The sequence below is a fragment of the Lipomyces oligophaga genome (assembly GCF_038497815.1).
Source record: "Lipomyces oligophaga strain CBS 7107 unplaced genomic scaffold V1516scaffold_5, whole genome shotgun sequence".
Taxonomy (NCBI): domain Eukaryota; kingdom Fungi; phylum Ascomycota; class Lipomycetes; order Lipomycetales; family Lipomycetaceae; genus Lipomyces; species [Lipomyces] oligophaga.
In genome coordinates this window covers 1,261,463-1,276,206 of record NW_027117789.1, presented here as the reverse complement: position 1 = coordinate 1,276,206, position 14,744 = coordinate 1,261,463, and the positions used below count along the sequence as shown (strand labels likewise).

Genomic DNA, 14,744 nt, shown 5'->3' with positions numbered 1-14,744 from the left:
GGACATGGTAAACATGGCATAAGTCCTAATGCAGGAACAGAGATGGTGAGTAAACGCGAAGCGGCTCCACACTTATTTCACGCCGCATCTCACACAGTCGCGTACCTAGCTGGACTGTTTATATATATTTGTAGAAGGACAGAGAGTCCAGCCGGTCGTAAAAAAGCACATCGAGCCGAGTATTCAGTTTGCTTCGAAAGAAAATTATAAAGCAATCCCGTACGATTTTCGATTGCATGAGATCTGCACCGGCATAGTCATCAATGTTGGCTCTTGTCCGCGATGCCGTGCTGGACGCAGCTCTCAGCACTGCGGTTAGGCAGAAATCCACCCCTATACCAGCAGTACTGTCTGTAGCCCAAATCTCTACTCTTCGACAGGATTCTGAAAGTTTGGTTTTACGTCTGAATTCCATCACTCGACAGAGAGCTCTTTTGACTGCAGCAGAAACCGCGTCCAACCTCGATCCAGCCTCACAATCAGCTCCTGATCCTCTGCTGTTTGCTTTGTCGGAAGATCTCATTCGCGCGCAGCAGAAGCTTATCGACACTCGCGACATCCAACTAGGTCATTATCTTGCTTTGCTACAGTCGGTCGCCGATTCTTATGTGTTTCCTGTGTCGTCAGTACTTTCGGCAACCTTTGTCGAACATGGAGCAAAATCGAGGGCGGAGGATACCCCTAATTTCGATGCCGACTCATTGCTCATGTCTGATGCATTGTCTGACGTCCTAGGTTCAGAAGCTTCTGATTCTCCGGATCTTTCTCCCTGGATCATGTCTGGTATGCTGCAATTACAAAAACCAGATGTTTCCACTTCTGTCGAATCTCTGCGCACCCAGCTTCTTCAACGGGATGCTCAAATCCAGAACTTGTCAAGTACATCTCAACCGGAAACCGACAGACTTCAATCTCAAGTCCAAGAGCTGGAAGACAAAATAAAACAGATTCTGAAGAGTGATGCTCAACTTCAGATTGCTCACTTAAAGCAAGAGCTTTCGGAGGCCCAGCAAGAAATCATTGCTGCTCAAAACGAGCTAAAAATTAAGGAGGAAGAGCACATGCGTGACCTTGCTTCTGCGGGCACACTTCTTGCTGCCGCGGATTCGTCAAAACGGGAGGAAGTATCTAAACAACAGTACGAACAAGAAAAAGCTTCGCTTATACAACAGCTGGATACTTTTCGAAATGAGCGAGACGCGCTCACCTCCCAGCACGCCACGGAAGTTGCTACCATTTTAACGCAGAACGCTCAACTGAATGACCAAATTAATTCTATGAAAAATAGCCATGAAGCATTTGTCATAACACATCAACAGCAATTGGCCACTATTCGAAGTGAGCTGAAGCAATCCCAAGCAAGTTTTTACTCGCTGCAACAGCAATTGGAGCAAACTAATGTCCAGAGAGATCCACAAACTGGGCCAATTTCAAAAAGTATTGGAGGTGCTTTCACGGGAGCTGGTGTTGGCGGGACTGTATTAGACGGAACCACGTTGAATCCGGCAGAAAGGTCGCTAGCTCAAGAGAACACGTCTTTAAAGCGACAGCTTGATGATCTACAGGCTAAGCTGGATGAGAACACGGAGGAATTTCAAACTGTCCTAATGCGTAATGCAAGTCTGAATGAAAAATTAGCAACGGCAGATGCTCGATCGACAAATCGTAACTCGGTATCATCTTTGACTGCAGTCACCGCTATTTCAACTCCGATTGGCATGTCGCCCACTAAAAACTCTCCATCTAAGTCACCCAGCAGATCGCCTATAAGAGGTTTATTTGGAGTTAATAATAATAATAGCTCGTCTCCTGTGCCTATAGCGTCAGACGATGGCGGTCGCGATCAAAGAAGATTACAGGCTGCTTACGACAATTTGCTTAGTTACTCGCGGGAAACTGATCGAGAACGAGCTTCCTTGGAAAAGGACGTGGACAACATGCATAGTCAGATTTCAGCGCTGGAAACTCGCTTGAGTGATCTGCAGGTGCAAAATCTATCCCGTTCACAAGTTGGATCCCCGACTATGGGCGACACGACGTCAGTCGCTGTCTTGCGTCGTGAGTTCCGGACAATTGTGTCGGAAATGCGATCAAACCACGTGAGGGAGATGAAAGCGCAGCAGGAGGAGCGACGAAGGCTGGAGCGCACCATACGAGATTTGCGACGTGCTGAAGGTGGTGTGTTTTCAAGCTAAATGGAATAGATACACGGAATCAATGGTTTGATTGTGAATAATTAAATTTTTGTACATTAGAATAAAGAAGATTATATTTGCATATCCTCTACTGATCGTCACCACCAGGAAGCCCCGGAAGTCTTGGACCGGAAAGCACAGAGACTGGATTATGGTTGCTGGCAATTAGCATGTAAATAGAGACATATGGGTTCCGACGATATCGCCGATGAAGTCTATTGTAAAATCAATCGAAAGAGGATAGGCATTGCCGCAGGTACACGTTCCTGGGCCGGGGAAATGTGAATCACGTTTTCCGGATGAAACCAACACAGCGGAAAATTCTCTGATTGGATTTCGCGGAATAACGTCTGGCCGGATGCGGCATGGGATGACGGACTTGGGTGCAGCAGCCGAGTGCGTCCCATTACCGAGAATAAGCAAGCCGGAACTTGGATCCAGAAATCAAAAAGGAACAGATAACTTTATCCAGATCAACCATATTAGCCGACATAGACTCGTTCTGGAGCTTGTTCTGGGGTGTAGTGTCGCTAGGCCCGTTGTTGCAGGAATCCGCCACCGGACATCGCTTCAACCAATTTTCCGCTTTCCGGGACTTCTTGCCGTCACGTTTGCTGATCGAGCACTGGTGGTCCCGCAGTATTTGGCAAGCGATAGCAACGGACGAGCTGCAACGTTGGCTCGCGCTATTGACGGCAAACTAAGTTTCCTCTTCTCATTTCTGCAGTGTGCCTGTTCCTCACTCAATCAGCACAGCTTTTTGCTCGCTCTGGCAGTCTATCGCGCCACTCTCTACTCATTGGGCACGTGAAATCCTGCACAGGCAGCGCTCTTCCTTCCCTCTTCCCAGGCACTGTCTTCCCATCTCTCTGCTCTTCTCTTAGCATCTTGATTCCTTGCGTGACCTGTTTACTGCCCTCCGAGTAACTACTTCACGGCGATAGTCGGAAATTGCGTAGCGCAAAAAGTCCACCAAAGACGTGTCCAAAGCATGGCCTTCACCGCGTGCTACTTCGACCCTCTGGTCGCTTCTCCGGGAACACTTAGCTGCTCTACGATGACATTGGAGAAGTTGTCTCATTCGAACGGAGCTTTTAAGCCCAGCGCCATTGCTACGACGAACTCGCCGAATTCGATCCTCGAGCGGAATCTCACGCTTGTGTCTTCTCAATTTACTCAAGGTATGGCTTGTTCTTGCGGGTCCTTTCAAGACCTCTTGTTGTATTGTTTTCGATGGTTTCTCTTCGACCGAACTGATCCTTCGGCATTTCGGCGACTACCCTGCGGAACTTATGGACTTATTTTGGCCTTGTTATGTTTTACTGATACTAACACCCGATACAGTGTTCGCAGCTCCTTCGATTCAGCACTGCGTAGATTATATCCACAACTGTCATGGCTCTGCGCCGGTAGTTTTTTTCATTAATCTGCCTTCCAATCTCTCGACAGTCGATGTGTTTCGCCAGTTTCAGCGCAGTTCGAGGTCACCGATTGTGCTCCCAATTGCTCTAGTCGACGATGAAGATTCTGAAATGACTCGGTTGATTGCTCTCGGTGCCGTTGATGTCATGAACAAAGAAATCGACTCAGCTCGATTGAAGAGTGTATTTGTACAGGCCCACCGATCACTGCAGTCTGCGAGCTCAGGTGTGCCGAGATCTGGCTGGGTCAGTGGGCGGACATATCCTAGTCGAATTAGCACGGCGGAAGAGGATTTGGTCGCTTCATTATTTGACGAGATGTTTTTCGACATGTCAATTGAAGTATCCTCTATGGAAACGAAGAGATCCGAAGACCGAAAACGGTATTTGCAGTCTGTCGTCGCGCAGTGGGATTTCCCTGCAAATTTACTATCTGACGATGATCTTGCACAATGTGCATACTTAATATTCGAACATGCTTTCAAAATGCCAGAAGTTAGCGCGCTTGTGCTTTCTCCTGTAGATCTACAGGCTTTTCTGATGGTTCTACAGCGGACCTATCAGCCTCGAAATCCATACCACAACTTTCGGCATGCAGTTGATGTGCTGCAGGCTACATTCTGTTTTCTGCTAGCGATAGGAATAATACCATCGTATCCCTATGGAACCGAGTGGAGTCCCAAAGTTCAAAGCAAGAACTGCGAATGTGCCGTGGAAAATGTGTTTACATCAGGCGATGCACTAGTGCTATTAGTGGCGGCGATTGGCCACGATGTAGGCCACCCTGGAGTGACAAATGCTTTTTTGATTTCTGTTCGATCGCCCTTGGCCCGGATGTACAACGATCGAAGCGTCCTTGAGTCATTTCATTGCGCGGCCTTCAGTCAGATTCTGTCGAAATACTGGCCTGTCATGCAGCAGAAGGAGATGAAAGAATCGATTCTGGAAGCCGTACTGGCAACAGACATGGCGGTTCATTTTGAGTATATGAAGAAACTCGATAACTTGGGTGAACAAGTGGCCTCGGCGGACAAACCGGCCAACAACACCAAATTAAAGCACTTAGTGGGATCGTTATTGATGAAGTGTGCGGATATAAGCAACGTCGTAAGTTCATATCTCGTGAATTTTAGTTTGTAGGATGGTGGTATTGACAAGCATAGGCCCGTCGATTTGATATTTCGACACATTGGGGGGAAGTTCTTGGAGTAGAGTTCAAAAATATGGCTGATCTAGAAGTGAGTTTAGGACTCAAGCCGGCAGCCCCTCCTTCGACCGACGCTCCAAGAGTCGCGTTGGCCAAAGGTCAGATTTTTTTTATCGATTCATTTGCGTATCCTCTATTTTCTGCTATGAGTAAAGGTATTCCAGAACTTCAATTTGCCGCCGACGAAGTACACAAAAACAAGCAGCTTTGGGAGGCTGAATTAGTTGCTCTCAGTTGATATTTCTGAATTATTACGATTACTGTTAGTTTGATCCGTTGTTATCTTGCATACTATTTTCGACCGCGAGTCGTTCAAAAATAGTCTATCTGACTTTTGCGAAGTTTGCAATTTTTGGGTGAGTTTAAGCTTGTCGGGCTTCATTGTGTTAGTATTACCATTTTTTGGTATTGTTTAATCGGTACTTGGATTTTTCTCAGCATTTCATCGCTGCCTCGATGATCCACTAGGTGTAATTTTAGATGTTAGAACGTATATACAGAAATTGTATTAGTATGAATGATCTTGATATTAATAATATTGCTTTTTGATGCAATTATTGTAGCCGGCTTTGATTTATCGCGTCGGTAAACAAATCATCTCCAGTTGTCGACCAGATTTAGAGAGTAGCTAGTGAAAGCTACTTCTAGTCGCCTCTAACAACGTCTCTGCCAGTTTGCAACCCAGGTAAGGTTAATCTGCAAGGAATGATATCCTGAAGGCTACTGAGCGTACGACCGACGAGCTATTTCAACTTTACGCATTATGATTTGCAAAGGGGCAACAAAGCAAAGGATAACAGCCCTTTTTCTAATTTATCTTAATGTAATTGTCCTTTAGTAGCCCACCTGATAGTAGCAGAGCGAGCTCACTGACGATGGCAGTTTACCTGTCGATCAGTTTTGATAGATCCCAGCAATGTAGACTCAGTCCGCATAGTGGGATGAAAGTGTAGTTTGGGAATATAACAATTTGTAGATATATATACATATATATCAAAATATGCTGGTGCCGTTCAAGAATTTCCTTTCCTGTATCAATTATTAACCGGCTTTCTTAAACGACTTTCTTTGTCCTGATGAAAGTAGTTTCTTCCAGCCGTAGCTCAGCGGCTCCTGCAACCTCGAGTAGGTTAGCCGATCTTAGAGGTGTCGTCAAACATGGTGCCAATCGCCGACTAAGTAAAACTAATCCACGGCGCAAGCGGAAACGGAAAAGAATCTTTGCTAATTTCACACGGTCACAATCCGGCGATGATAGTGAGGATCTCGATTATTCTGACTCCGGCTCGAGTTCGGATGATGATAACGAAATTGGCGAAGGTAGTTCATCTACAACTAGTTCAAATACAGTTCACAATCCCTACGATGGCGAAGCAATGGACTATTTAGAACATTACGATGCTGATCAAGATTCAAACACTCCACTGCGCGCTCTCAGAGTTTCCCTAGAGCAGCGGAAAAGAACTACGAGGTCGAGCCAGGGAGCTGTCCGCCGACGAAACGTGCCTCAGGCTGCTGATCCCATTCCGGCAGCTGTTTCTACGGTCGATCCGGACAAATCATATATCCTTCGCCTACCAATTGAGCTTCTTCGCATGATCGTCGAAGACTGCTTGGACTTCATAAATTGGGAGTCGATGTCGTCTTTCGAGAAACAGCAGGTTGGTCATTATTCCTTGGTCTGTAAAAGGTTTGCAGATATCGTAAGTGGCTCTAATTTTGCTTAGTCTTTTGTCTAACAGGTACAGTTACAACCAAGACTGTTTGAAAAGCTACGTCGCGTCAAACTTAGAGGCTTGTATCAATTATCGACTATTCTCGAGCGCTCCCCTGTAATCAGCTCTTACGTCAAAGAACTTCATCTTCTTGTGAACTGCTCTGTCCCAGAGGAATCAAACATGGTCGCCTCCGCTATGATGTCCACAATCCCTCATATGCCTAATCTCCATCGACTGGAACTCGATCTTACCTCACCCATGGGCTATCAAGTCATGTTTCCAAACCTACCACATAATTTCCATGCACCGTCCGTCAGATTTCTCAGAGTATGTACCTTCAAATCTCCCTTCCAGGTCTCCTTCGTCTCGTTCGTCAGCAAATTCAGATCTCTGGAGTGCTTCTATATCGACAGCTTGAATTTCAACAAACTCGCCTTACACGAGAATCCCCATAAGACCTTGTGCAAATCCGTGAAAGAACTGATCCTAAATGGCTGCAGCATCACACAGACAATCGTCGAATTGCTCCCTACAATCTTGCCGAATCTCGAAACTCTAGTTCTCGCTTCTGTGGATGGCGACACCAAGGCCTTTTGTCTCTCTCTACTCAAACACACCCCTTCCTTCAAGCATCTCGTCATCTACAATACCACCTCGGCTCGTGAGCCGAAGCAACACTCGAAGCCAGTTTTTGTACTGCCTCTTGAACTGTGGACTTATCTGTCCACAGTCAGAATATACCAGAACGCAAATCGCGAGTCTGTAGTTTGTCCAATCTTACTCGACAATCAGGTCGATCTGCCTGATTTCTCAAATCTCGAAAAAGTTGAATTGATTTCTTCTGTCCATACCTTCTTCATCAGAAGCCCACTCGCACAGCATCTGGTCAACTTCGCCCGGGCCCTCAACAGAAATTCAAATATTGCTGTCCCTGCATTTACGGCAGCTGACAGGCTCAATGACCCCACTCAGTCTCTTACAAACCCACCCCCGATCTTACCAAATAGTAATATGCGGAGCTTCAATATTCGCATATCATTCAAACAGGCAAGCCTACCGGCATCTCAGAATATTCATGATATCTTGGATGAAAATTCGGACTATCTGTACAATATCCGGAAATTAAGCACACCAGTTCTAGATTCTTTTCAAAATAAGATTTTTTCTGGGACTTGGGCTGTGGTAGACAAGAGCGCTCTTAATCTATTCAAAAATGTAACTTACTCTTAGTTTGCTCATTGTACTTTGTTAGTGAATTAGACATCCCCATGGAGGACGTTTTTCCAAAAATTCGATGAATCAATCTAAGTTATAGATAGTCATTCCTTTCACAATTAGAGCATTTCAAACAAGAGAATTTTTATACTCACGGTATGAATACATATATTCAAACATACATATACAAACGTCGCCATGATCATAACGCATCTGGTCAAACAAGCCAACTGTTTTTGTCAGCTTTAATCCATGTCCGTGCAGGTGATGGATCTCAACCAGACGCAACTACATATCATATCAGAAGACATGCATGATGTTCAGACTACAAGTGTATAATTAGTTCTAAAACTCTAATCATACTAAGACGACCGCCATGAGACAAACACTGTATAGCATCCGCAGACCAGCCCTGACTAAACTTTTTTTGTTTCTATCCAATCAGACTGTGGAACGGTTAAAAAATGTCTAGTAAAGCAAAAAAACTTCCGCATGTTAGAATACTAAAGGTCATTATCTGCGCTCTCAGTTTACGAGTAAAAAAAGGCGCAGATAACTATGTTGACATAGTATCTAGTGAGGTTTAGCACAGATAGGCATTACAGCAGACTTAGTTAGAGTTTTCTTTGATGTCTACACCAAAGACGTGCTGGAGATTGCTGCCAACAGGAATCAAAAGCCCAGTCAGCCGGAACAAGCATGCGTGCCATATAATTTGCTTGGCTCAGTCAGTCTGAGAAAACAGGAAAGGCACCTCGAAGCATGGTTCAAAGACTAAGCACATGAAAACGCTGTTGAATGAAGTAAATCGAACATATGTAATCCCAATTATTCCGTCGAGAAACACAAAGTTAGCCGAAAGATTTACCCATCCAGCTACCAGCACAAGCAACTCTCCAAGCTCGCAAGCCCAAAAAGATGCAAACCTTGTAGAAACACTTAAGTCAACAATCAGGGTTGAGGGTGAGCCGACTGTCACCTCGGTCTCGCTTCTTAATCAGATAGAAGCATTTTCCGCTTCTGCATCAGTTGTCTCGTATGACGGTTTTCAGTCAGAGAATATGGGTGCAGATGTTGAGACTATAGCAGTAAACTACAATAACTGACGCGTGAAAGTGTTCGAAAATACCTAAATATCTTAATATAAAGGCACCTCGCATTTGATAAGACCACGGATCATCGTGAAATGGAGACTGAGGGAAGTGTCGGATCGGGCCGGTTGTTCTTTCAGCGGTTATTCATGGCTGTTACATTTCTGCTTTGTCTTACAATGCAGGCTGTAACAAACCAGTGTTGCCTCAATGGCACGAGTTTTGAAAATTGAAAGCTAACGGAGCACTATCAATTCTCTGCGAACTGAGATCAAGTTGAAAGAGTTCAGGAACAGTCGCGCTTTTGGGCCTTAGAAGCTAAATCTGGTGGGGCTCTCAGGGGTGAAGCGCGTATTCTCACGTGCTCTCGCGTCAAGCCCCAGGATTCCATCTTTACATTTAGTAAGTCAAGATAGACCATCCTTTGAGTAGACTCTCTGATTCTCCAAGTATAACTTTACTTGTTGTCTGGAAAAGACTTTGATTATGCAAAGCACTAATGAGCTATCTTTTAAGACTGCCAGTTGCGCGACAAATGCTAAAGCATTTATTGTTGGTTTTGAATTGGACAATACTGAAGAGCTAGTCGATTCTGATGCAATATGCGATGGCAGAAGACTTGGCTATGACATAGCTGTTGCGTATATTACCAATTTAAAATACAAGAACTTATTCTGCAAAGAGGAAATTTTTCAGAGCACAATTACATCGGAAGGATGTTCTGAGACTAATAAACTTGTGGTCCAGCCAACACTATCACATGTTGGAATCGATCCGCATAATGAGATGGCAAAATTTATATTTGGAATGACAAGTGATAGCACGCAGATCAATTCTCAAAAACATGAACAAATTTTGTTGAATGAGATCTCCTATGCTCTTTTCTGTGGATTATCTCATGTGATAATATCTGGTCCAAGCAGTCTCGCTACTGTGTTCTCTCATGCGAGACGAATATATGTGGCACTAATGAAGTTTCCGACTATTCATATTATATTACGACTTGAAATGAGGAATTATGATGATGTTATCAGTCAGCACGTGGATGAGTTCAGAAACTGGATAATTTGGAATAATATCAGAACTGTTTGTGCATATTCATCACGATTATCACTTGCCCTGGATATCCCCAAAATCTTACCTTCCACGAGTCTGATTTCAAGATGGTATTCTGAGCCTGTGTCAACTTTATTCATACCTATGGATAGGTTTATAAAAAATGCGAAAGGTTTTCCGGTATTACCAATTGCTACGCAGAAACTTCTGTACAAATTCTTCACTTTGAATCCATACGTAATCATTAGTCAGAGCACTCGAGCCGATCTTTCTGCTTCTGCTGATTATTTAATATATATCCGTCATTTATACAAAAAACAACCAGCTCTTAGCGCTATAGAGGAATTCGGTCGAGGATACGAAGATTATTTGCAGAATCCATTACAGCCGTTATCAGACAATTTGGTACGACAGACTTATGCAGTATTTGAGCAAGATCCAGTCAAGTATAACCAATATGAGCGTGCAATTCATGCCGCTGTACAAGAACGAGATGGAATCTCGAAATCGACTCAGATGGTGATTGCGGTAGTTGGGGCCGGAAGAGGGCCTCTTGTTGACCGGGTATTAAAGGTGGTTTCGGTCTTATCAATCGATGCTAGAATAATAGCTGTGGAGAAGAATGCTAGTGCTTTTGCATAGTGAGTATTTATAGTAGCTGCTGGATAAATCAGGATCAATTACTGATGTTACTTAGCTTGCAGCAACGGGCTGTTTCAGACTGGAATAACCGAGTTGAAATACTAAACATTGATATGAGGACCGAGAGATTTGCAGTTGACGATTCAAACACTGGACAAATTGATATCATGGTCAGTGAGCTTCTAGGCAGCTTCGGTGATAATGAACTATCCCCTGAGTGTCTAGATGGAGCACAACAGAGTTTAAAGCCCGATGGGATAATGATTCCTCAGAGCTACCTCTCGTTTTTTTCACCGATATCTGTTCCAAAACTCCATACTACATTAAATTCCTATAATAACCAAGATTTCTGGCATAGACCTTACGTTACATTCCTACGTTCATGCGATCTATTATCACCTAACATTCACACCGCATGGGAATTTAAGCATCCAAGAACACACCAGTCATCAAACGAGGCATTCGCAAGCAAGACATTTAAGGTCCCTAACCAGTCAGTGATGCATGGATTTGCGGGCTGGTTTGAAGCTTGTTTATACGCAAATATTCGAATAAGTACTCACCCCCAACGACTGAAAGAAACCGAATGCGAAGACATGGTTTCTTGGTTCCCCATCTGGTTCCCCATCCGAGATCCGCTGCCAATATCAGCAGACAGCGAAATCGGTATATCCATCTGGCGAAAGACTGACAAATTCAAAGTATGGTATGAGTGGGCTGTCGAGCTATTTTGTGTGACAAGCCTGCCAGGGGGAATGCAGAAAGAACGAACAGTTTTGTCCTGTACGCCAATACACAATTTTATGGGAAAGCATTACGCCATGAATTTGTATTAAGAATTTTGTATATTAAATTATTAAGTTCATTTCATACCCAAATGATTTGTAATTTGCATTATTCTGTAGCTTGCCTCACAGAATGAAAGAGCATGCTGATAATAACATTCGACGAGCCAAAAGCTTCAATCAAACGGTAGCTATGATTTTCTCAAGACCTGCTCGAAATAAAGTTAACATCGTTTTAAGAGCTAATGAAGAAATCCTGTATCAGGACACTCAATATTTTTCTGGTAAATTTGATCCGACAGGCGAATAATTCCGAAGAATTCGTGAACAGACTAGGAGCTCCTAATTTTCATTATTTGTGGGTAGAAGCAGATATGTCTGTGAAAAACGTAGACTCGAATAAAGAGAAGTGAGTCACAGTTCAGGAAAAGAGTAATAATTAACGATCTTGGAATATGATCGCACAGAGAAATGAATATTACATCATATTATCTCGTTTATGAAATCATACTCTGATTCATTAGTGATAAAAGATGACTTCCCTGTGGATGCTTTCCATTCAAAGGAAGGCATTCGAGCTGATGCGGTAGGTGATCGTCCACTAGCATATAGATCAGTACTTAAATCTTCAAAACAGGTTCTCTTATTATTCGTAAAATCAGGGATTGGTGAGCCCTCTGAACGGGCCTGATTATCGTCATCACATAAATGCAAATGTGAGCAATCAGCAATACGAGTCATATCCCATCGTCCAATGGCTGCCGTGGCCGACGATTGCTCAAGATCCGCTTCTTCGGCCAAATCATCAGGCATAAGAACACCATATCCTGATCGATCACGTTTCTCTCCTCCATAGCCATATCCAAGAGAAAACTCATCTTCCTCATCGCTCCGACGAGGAACAGCCACGGATAGACTAGCGAGACCATAGTCAACCAGTAATTGCTTCCGGGACAGAGCCGAAACCAGCGCGTTACAGCCGGCTCCGTGGGTTACAAGAATTATGACATTAGAACCAGAGGACGATACAGAGGAGGTGCTAGAATAAGACGCAATTAGATTTGACAGACCTGAAGCAAATCTAGTGTTCATCGTTTTCCAGCGTTCTCCATATGAGCCTGATTTTCCGCAGGCAGACAGAGGCCAAGTCAGGTCGAGGAAAGGTCGCCCGCCGTTTGAAAGTAGCCAGGACGACGAGGAATCTGCCAACGAAATGTGACCATCTTCAGGAGGAGGAGACGTATTAGCATAATACCCTGGAGTGAGCCATTCGCCAAGAAAAGCATCAAAGCGAATGCGGATATTAAGTTTGAGAGGAAACTGTTCAGATGAATCCGCTACTTGTCGCGCAATGCGAAGTGCAGTCATGGCACACCGTAGAAAAGGGGATGAATGTATGCAAACTGTAAGAGATTGTGTAGCAGATGTCGATTGAGCGATGTTAGATGCTAATGAGGTCGAATAAGTAGACCCAGTGGTAAGAGATGGGGAGGAAGAAACAACGGTAGCTGTATCGTCAATGCTAGGTGAGGATATTGGAGACTGAACAGGCGTAGATGTGGTAGAATTCGTAGAATTCGTAGCTGCTTTCGCAGCTGCTTGAATAATAGAATCATAAGCGGCAGAAACTTCGGCAGTTACTGCGCGCCCTAAAGAGTCCGCCTCTTGACACCCATTGTTAGAGAGCGGTGGGTCATAAGGTGTCGGGGAAGAATCGCGCCATCGGACATCTTCAGAGTCACGACGAGTCGCATGACGAACGACGAGAATACGTGCAAGAGACATCGTCGCGTCTATAAGTCCCTGGCAGACAAAAAATTAAGGACTATAGGCGGGTACACCGCATGAGAAGAGTAGACCAGGAAGAGAGTGTTGAGGAGGGCGAGCGGACCTAGTTTAATAATACAATAGATGGATGGTGAACTAGAGTGTAGTCCAGGTATTAGCGAGCAATGAGCAACAGTCGGGTCTTAGATAATCCTAAAATTATAATAAACTTCCAACAGTTTGCGTATTTGTGCTCGACTGTTGGCCTGGCAAGACGTTTGTACCACTATTAGAGTTTTTTTTTGCTTTGACGCCAGCTCGTGATCCTCCAAACTGCTAAAAACGTGCCAATAATTGCCTGTTTGAGTAATATCACATGCCTTAAATCTTCACATGCGAACCATTTTCACATGCGCTGCTGCGGCCGAGAACCCCCCTCTCGCAGATGCGACTTGCCGCAACAAGACAAAGGTTGCGAATATTGAATATTCAGGTGCGCAAGCGTGTCTTACATCTCGACTTGGATCTAAACTATGGGTAATTATGATTCATTCTCTACAATAATTTTTTTAATATCAGCGCTCTTCTGTTTAATTAATAATCTCCTAGAATGCAGTCAGAGTCAGCAAGTTTCAGCGGTTAAGTTGTCGTGTTCGGACTCGCTCTCCGATGGTATGTCCGCACCCATGTGCGGCGGTTATGGGTTCTTTATCGTGGCGCGTGTTGGAAACACAGGAACAACAGAGAACTGAGGATCCTATTGTTTGCGGTCCTTTCTTTGTTTCTTGCAATAGTCACCGATGATTACTACTTTCACTGGTATGATTCATTCGTTTACCTTTTTTATAATCTAGGTAGTGTTTAGCTGATAGGTCGGGAGATATCCTGAATGGCATAGATGGTGCCATTGAGTCAGGGGTCAATCTAGTTTTGGTTCGCGGACCCTAAAGTCCCGCCGGAATCCTTCAATTCTCTTACCGCGCGAATTTGTTCTTGCAATACCCACTGTCAAGGAGGATATACATCCCCCATTATTCTACCCCCAACCCCATTTGTGTTGGGATGTTGTGTTCTGTTCAGTAATGACACGTTTATACACTGTGGACATTAATACGCTTGTTGATCTAGATTTTCACACGTTTAGAACCTGTCAACATCTGTGAGCTTCCCAAGCAACCAGCTGTAGATGTTCAACAAGTAATCAGGTGTTTTATGTTGGGACAGTAAAGTCAGTAAAGCTGTGCTCGCTAGTAGTTTAGCTGTTGTCATATATTAGCTGATGGCAGGCTCGAGAATTTTTGATCTCCAGTATTATTTATCAGTGAAAGAACTTAAACTCACAAGTGATGTTTCCTCTTGTCATAGAACATCAGCTATTGTATTTAAAATTCAAAATTTCAAAGCTTTGCTGACATCGCCAATCTATTTAAAAATTGTTGATCTAGATTTGAAGAGTCGTGTTATACAAATTGGATCTATAGAATAGATATGTGGTATAAAATTAGATGAGGACATAGCAGAATAGTTTTATATCAGACTGTCCTCATTAATCCTACAATAATTTATATGTAAACTGGTGCGCGTCATAAACAGGAACAATGGACTAGCTTCATTGATCTAGTGATATGAGTAAGTGCGGTGGATCTC

The 14,744-nt window shown here is 43.9% G+C and overlaps 6 protein-coding genes across 6 annotated transcripts; 5 read left to right on the top strand and 1 right to left on the bottom strand.

Annotated features, from left to right (window-relative positions):
• Positions 1-149: 149 nt before the first annotated feature.
• Positions 150-2,480, top strand: V1516DRAFT_677740 (uncharacterized protein). Its single transcript, XM_066922645.1, has one exon. The coding sequence runs from the start codon at positions 264-266 to the stop codon at positions 2,193-2,195; it is 1,932 nt and encodes a 643-aa protein (XP_066777052.1). The 5' UTR covers positions 150-263; the 3' UTR covers positions 2,196-2,480.
• Positions 2,481-3,487: 1,007 nt separating this feature from the next.
• V1516DRAFT_625760 (uncharacterized protein) lies at positions 3,488-5,061 on the top strand (the record flags this gene model as incomplete). The annotated part of the gene is made up of 2 exons (XM_066919719.1): positions 3,488-4,723; positions 4,780-5,061. The coding sequence occupies 2 exons, from the start codon at positions 3,488-3,490 to the stop codon at positions 5,059-5,061; spliced, it is 1,518 nt and encodes a 505-aa protein (XP_066777051.1).
• Positions 5,062-5,774: 713 nt separating this feature from the next.
• V1516DRAFT_677735 (uncharacterized protein) lies at positions 5,775-8,027 on the top strand. The gene is made up of 2 exons (XM_066922644.1): positions 5,775-6,526; positions 6,572-8,027. Exons 1-2 carry the CDS (start codon positions 5,900-5,902, stop codon positions 7,769-7,771), a joined length of 1,827 nt encoding a protein of 608 aa, XP_066777050.1. The 5' UTR covers positions 5,775-5,899; the 3' UTR covers positions 7,772-8,027.
• A 933-nt stretch (positions 8,028-8,960) lies between these two features.
• On the top strand, positions 8,961-11,488 carry V1516DRAFT_677729 (PRMT5 arginine-N-methyltransferase-domain-containing protein). Its single transcript, XM_066922643.1, has 2 exons — positions 8,961-10,544; positions 10,601-11,488. Exons 1-2 carry the CDS (start codon positions 9,334-9,336, stop codon positions 11,379-11,381), a joined length of 1,992 nt encoding a protein of 663 aa, XP_066777049.1. The 5' UTR covers positions 8,961-9,333; the 3' UTR covers positions 11,382-11,488.
• Positions 11,489-12,224: 736 nt separating this feature from the next.
• On the bottom strand, positions 12,225-13,109 carry V1516DRAFT_607297 (uncharacterized protein; the record flags this gene model as incomplete). Its single annotated transcript, XM_066919280.1, has 2 exons — positions 12,225-12,778; positions 13,001-13,109. Coding segments are annotated over 2 exons (663 nt in total), but the record flags the coding sequence as incomplete, so codon positions are not given.
• A 502-nt stretch (positions 13,110-13,611) lies between these two features.
• V1516DRAFT_677726 (uncharacterized protein) lies at positions 13,612-13,929 on the top strand. The gene has a single exon (XM_066922642.1). It carries the CDS (start codon positions 13,631-13,633, stop codon positions 13,847-13,849), a length of 219 nt encoding a protein of 72 aa, XP_066777047.1. The 5' UTR covers positions 13,612-13,630; the 3' UTR covers positions 13,850-13,929.
• Positions 13,930-14,744: the final 815 nt, after the last annotated feature.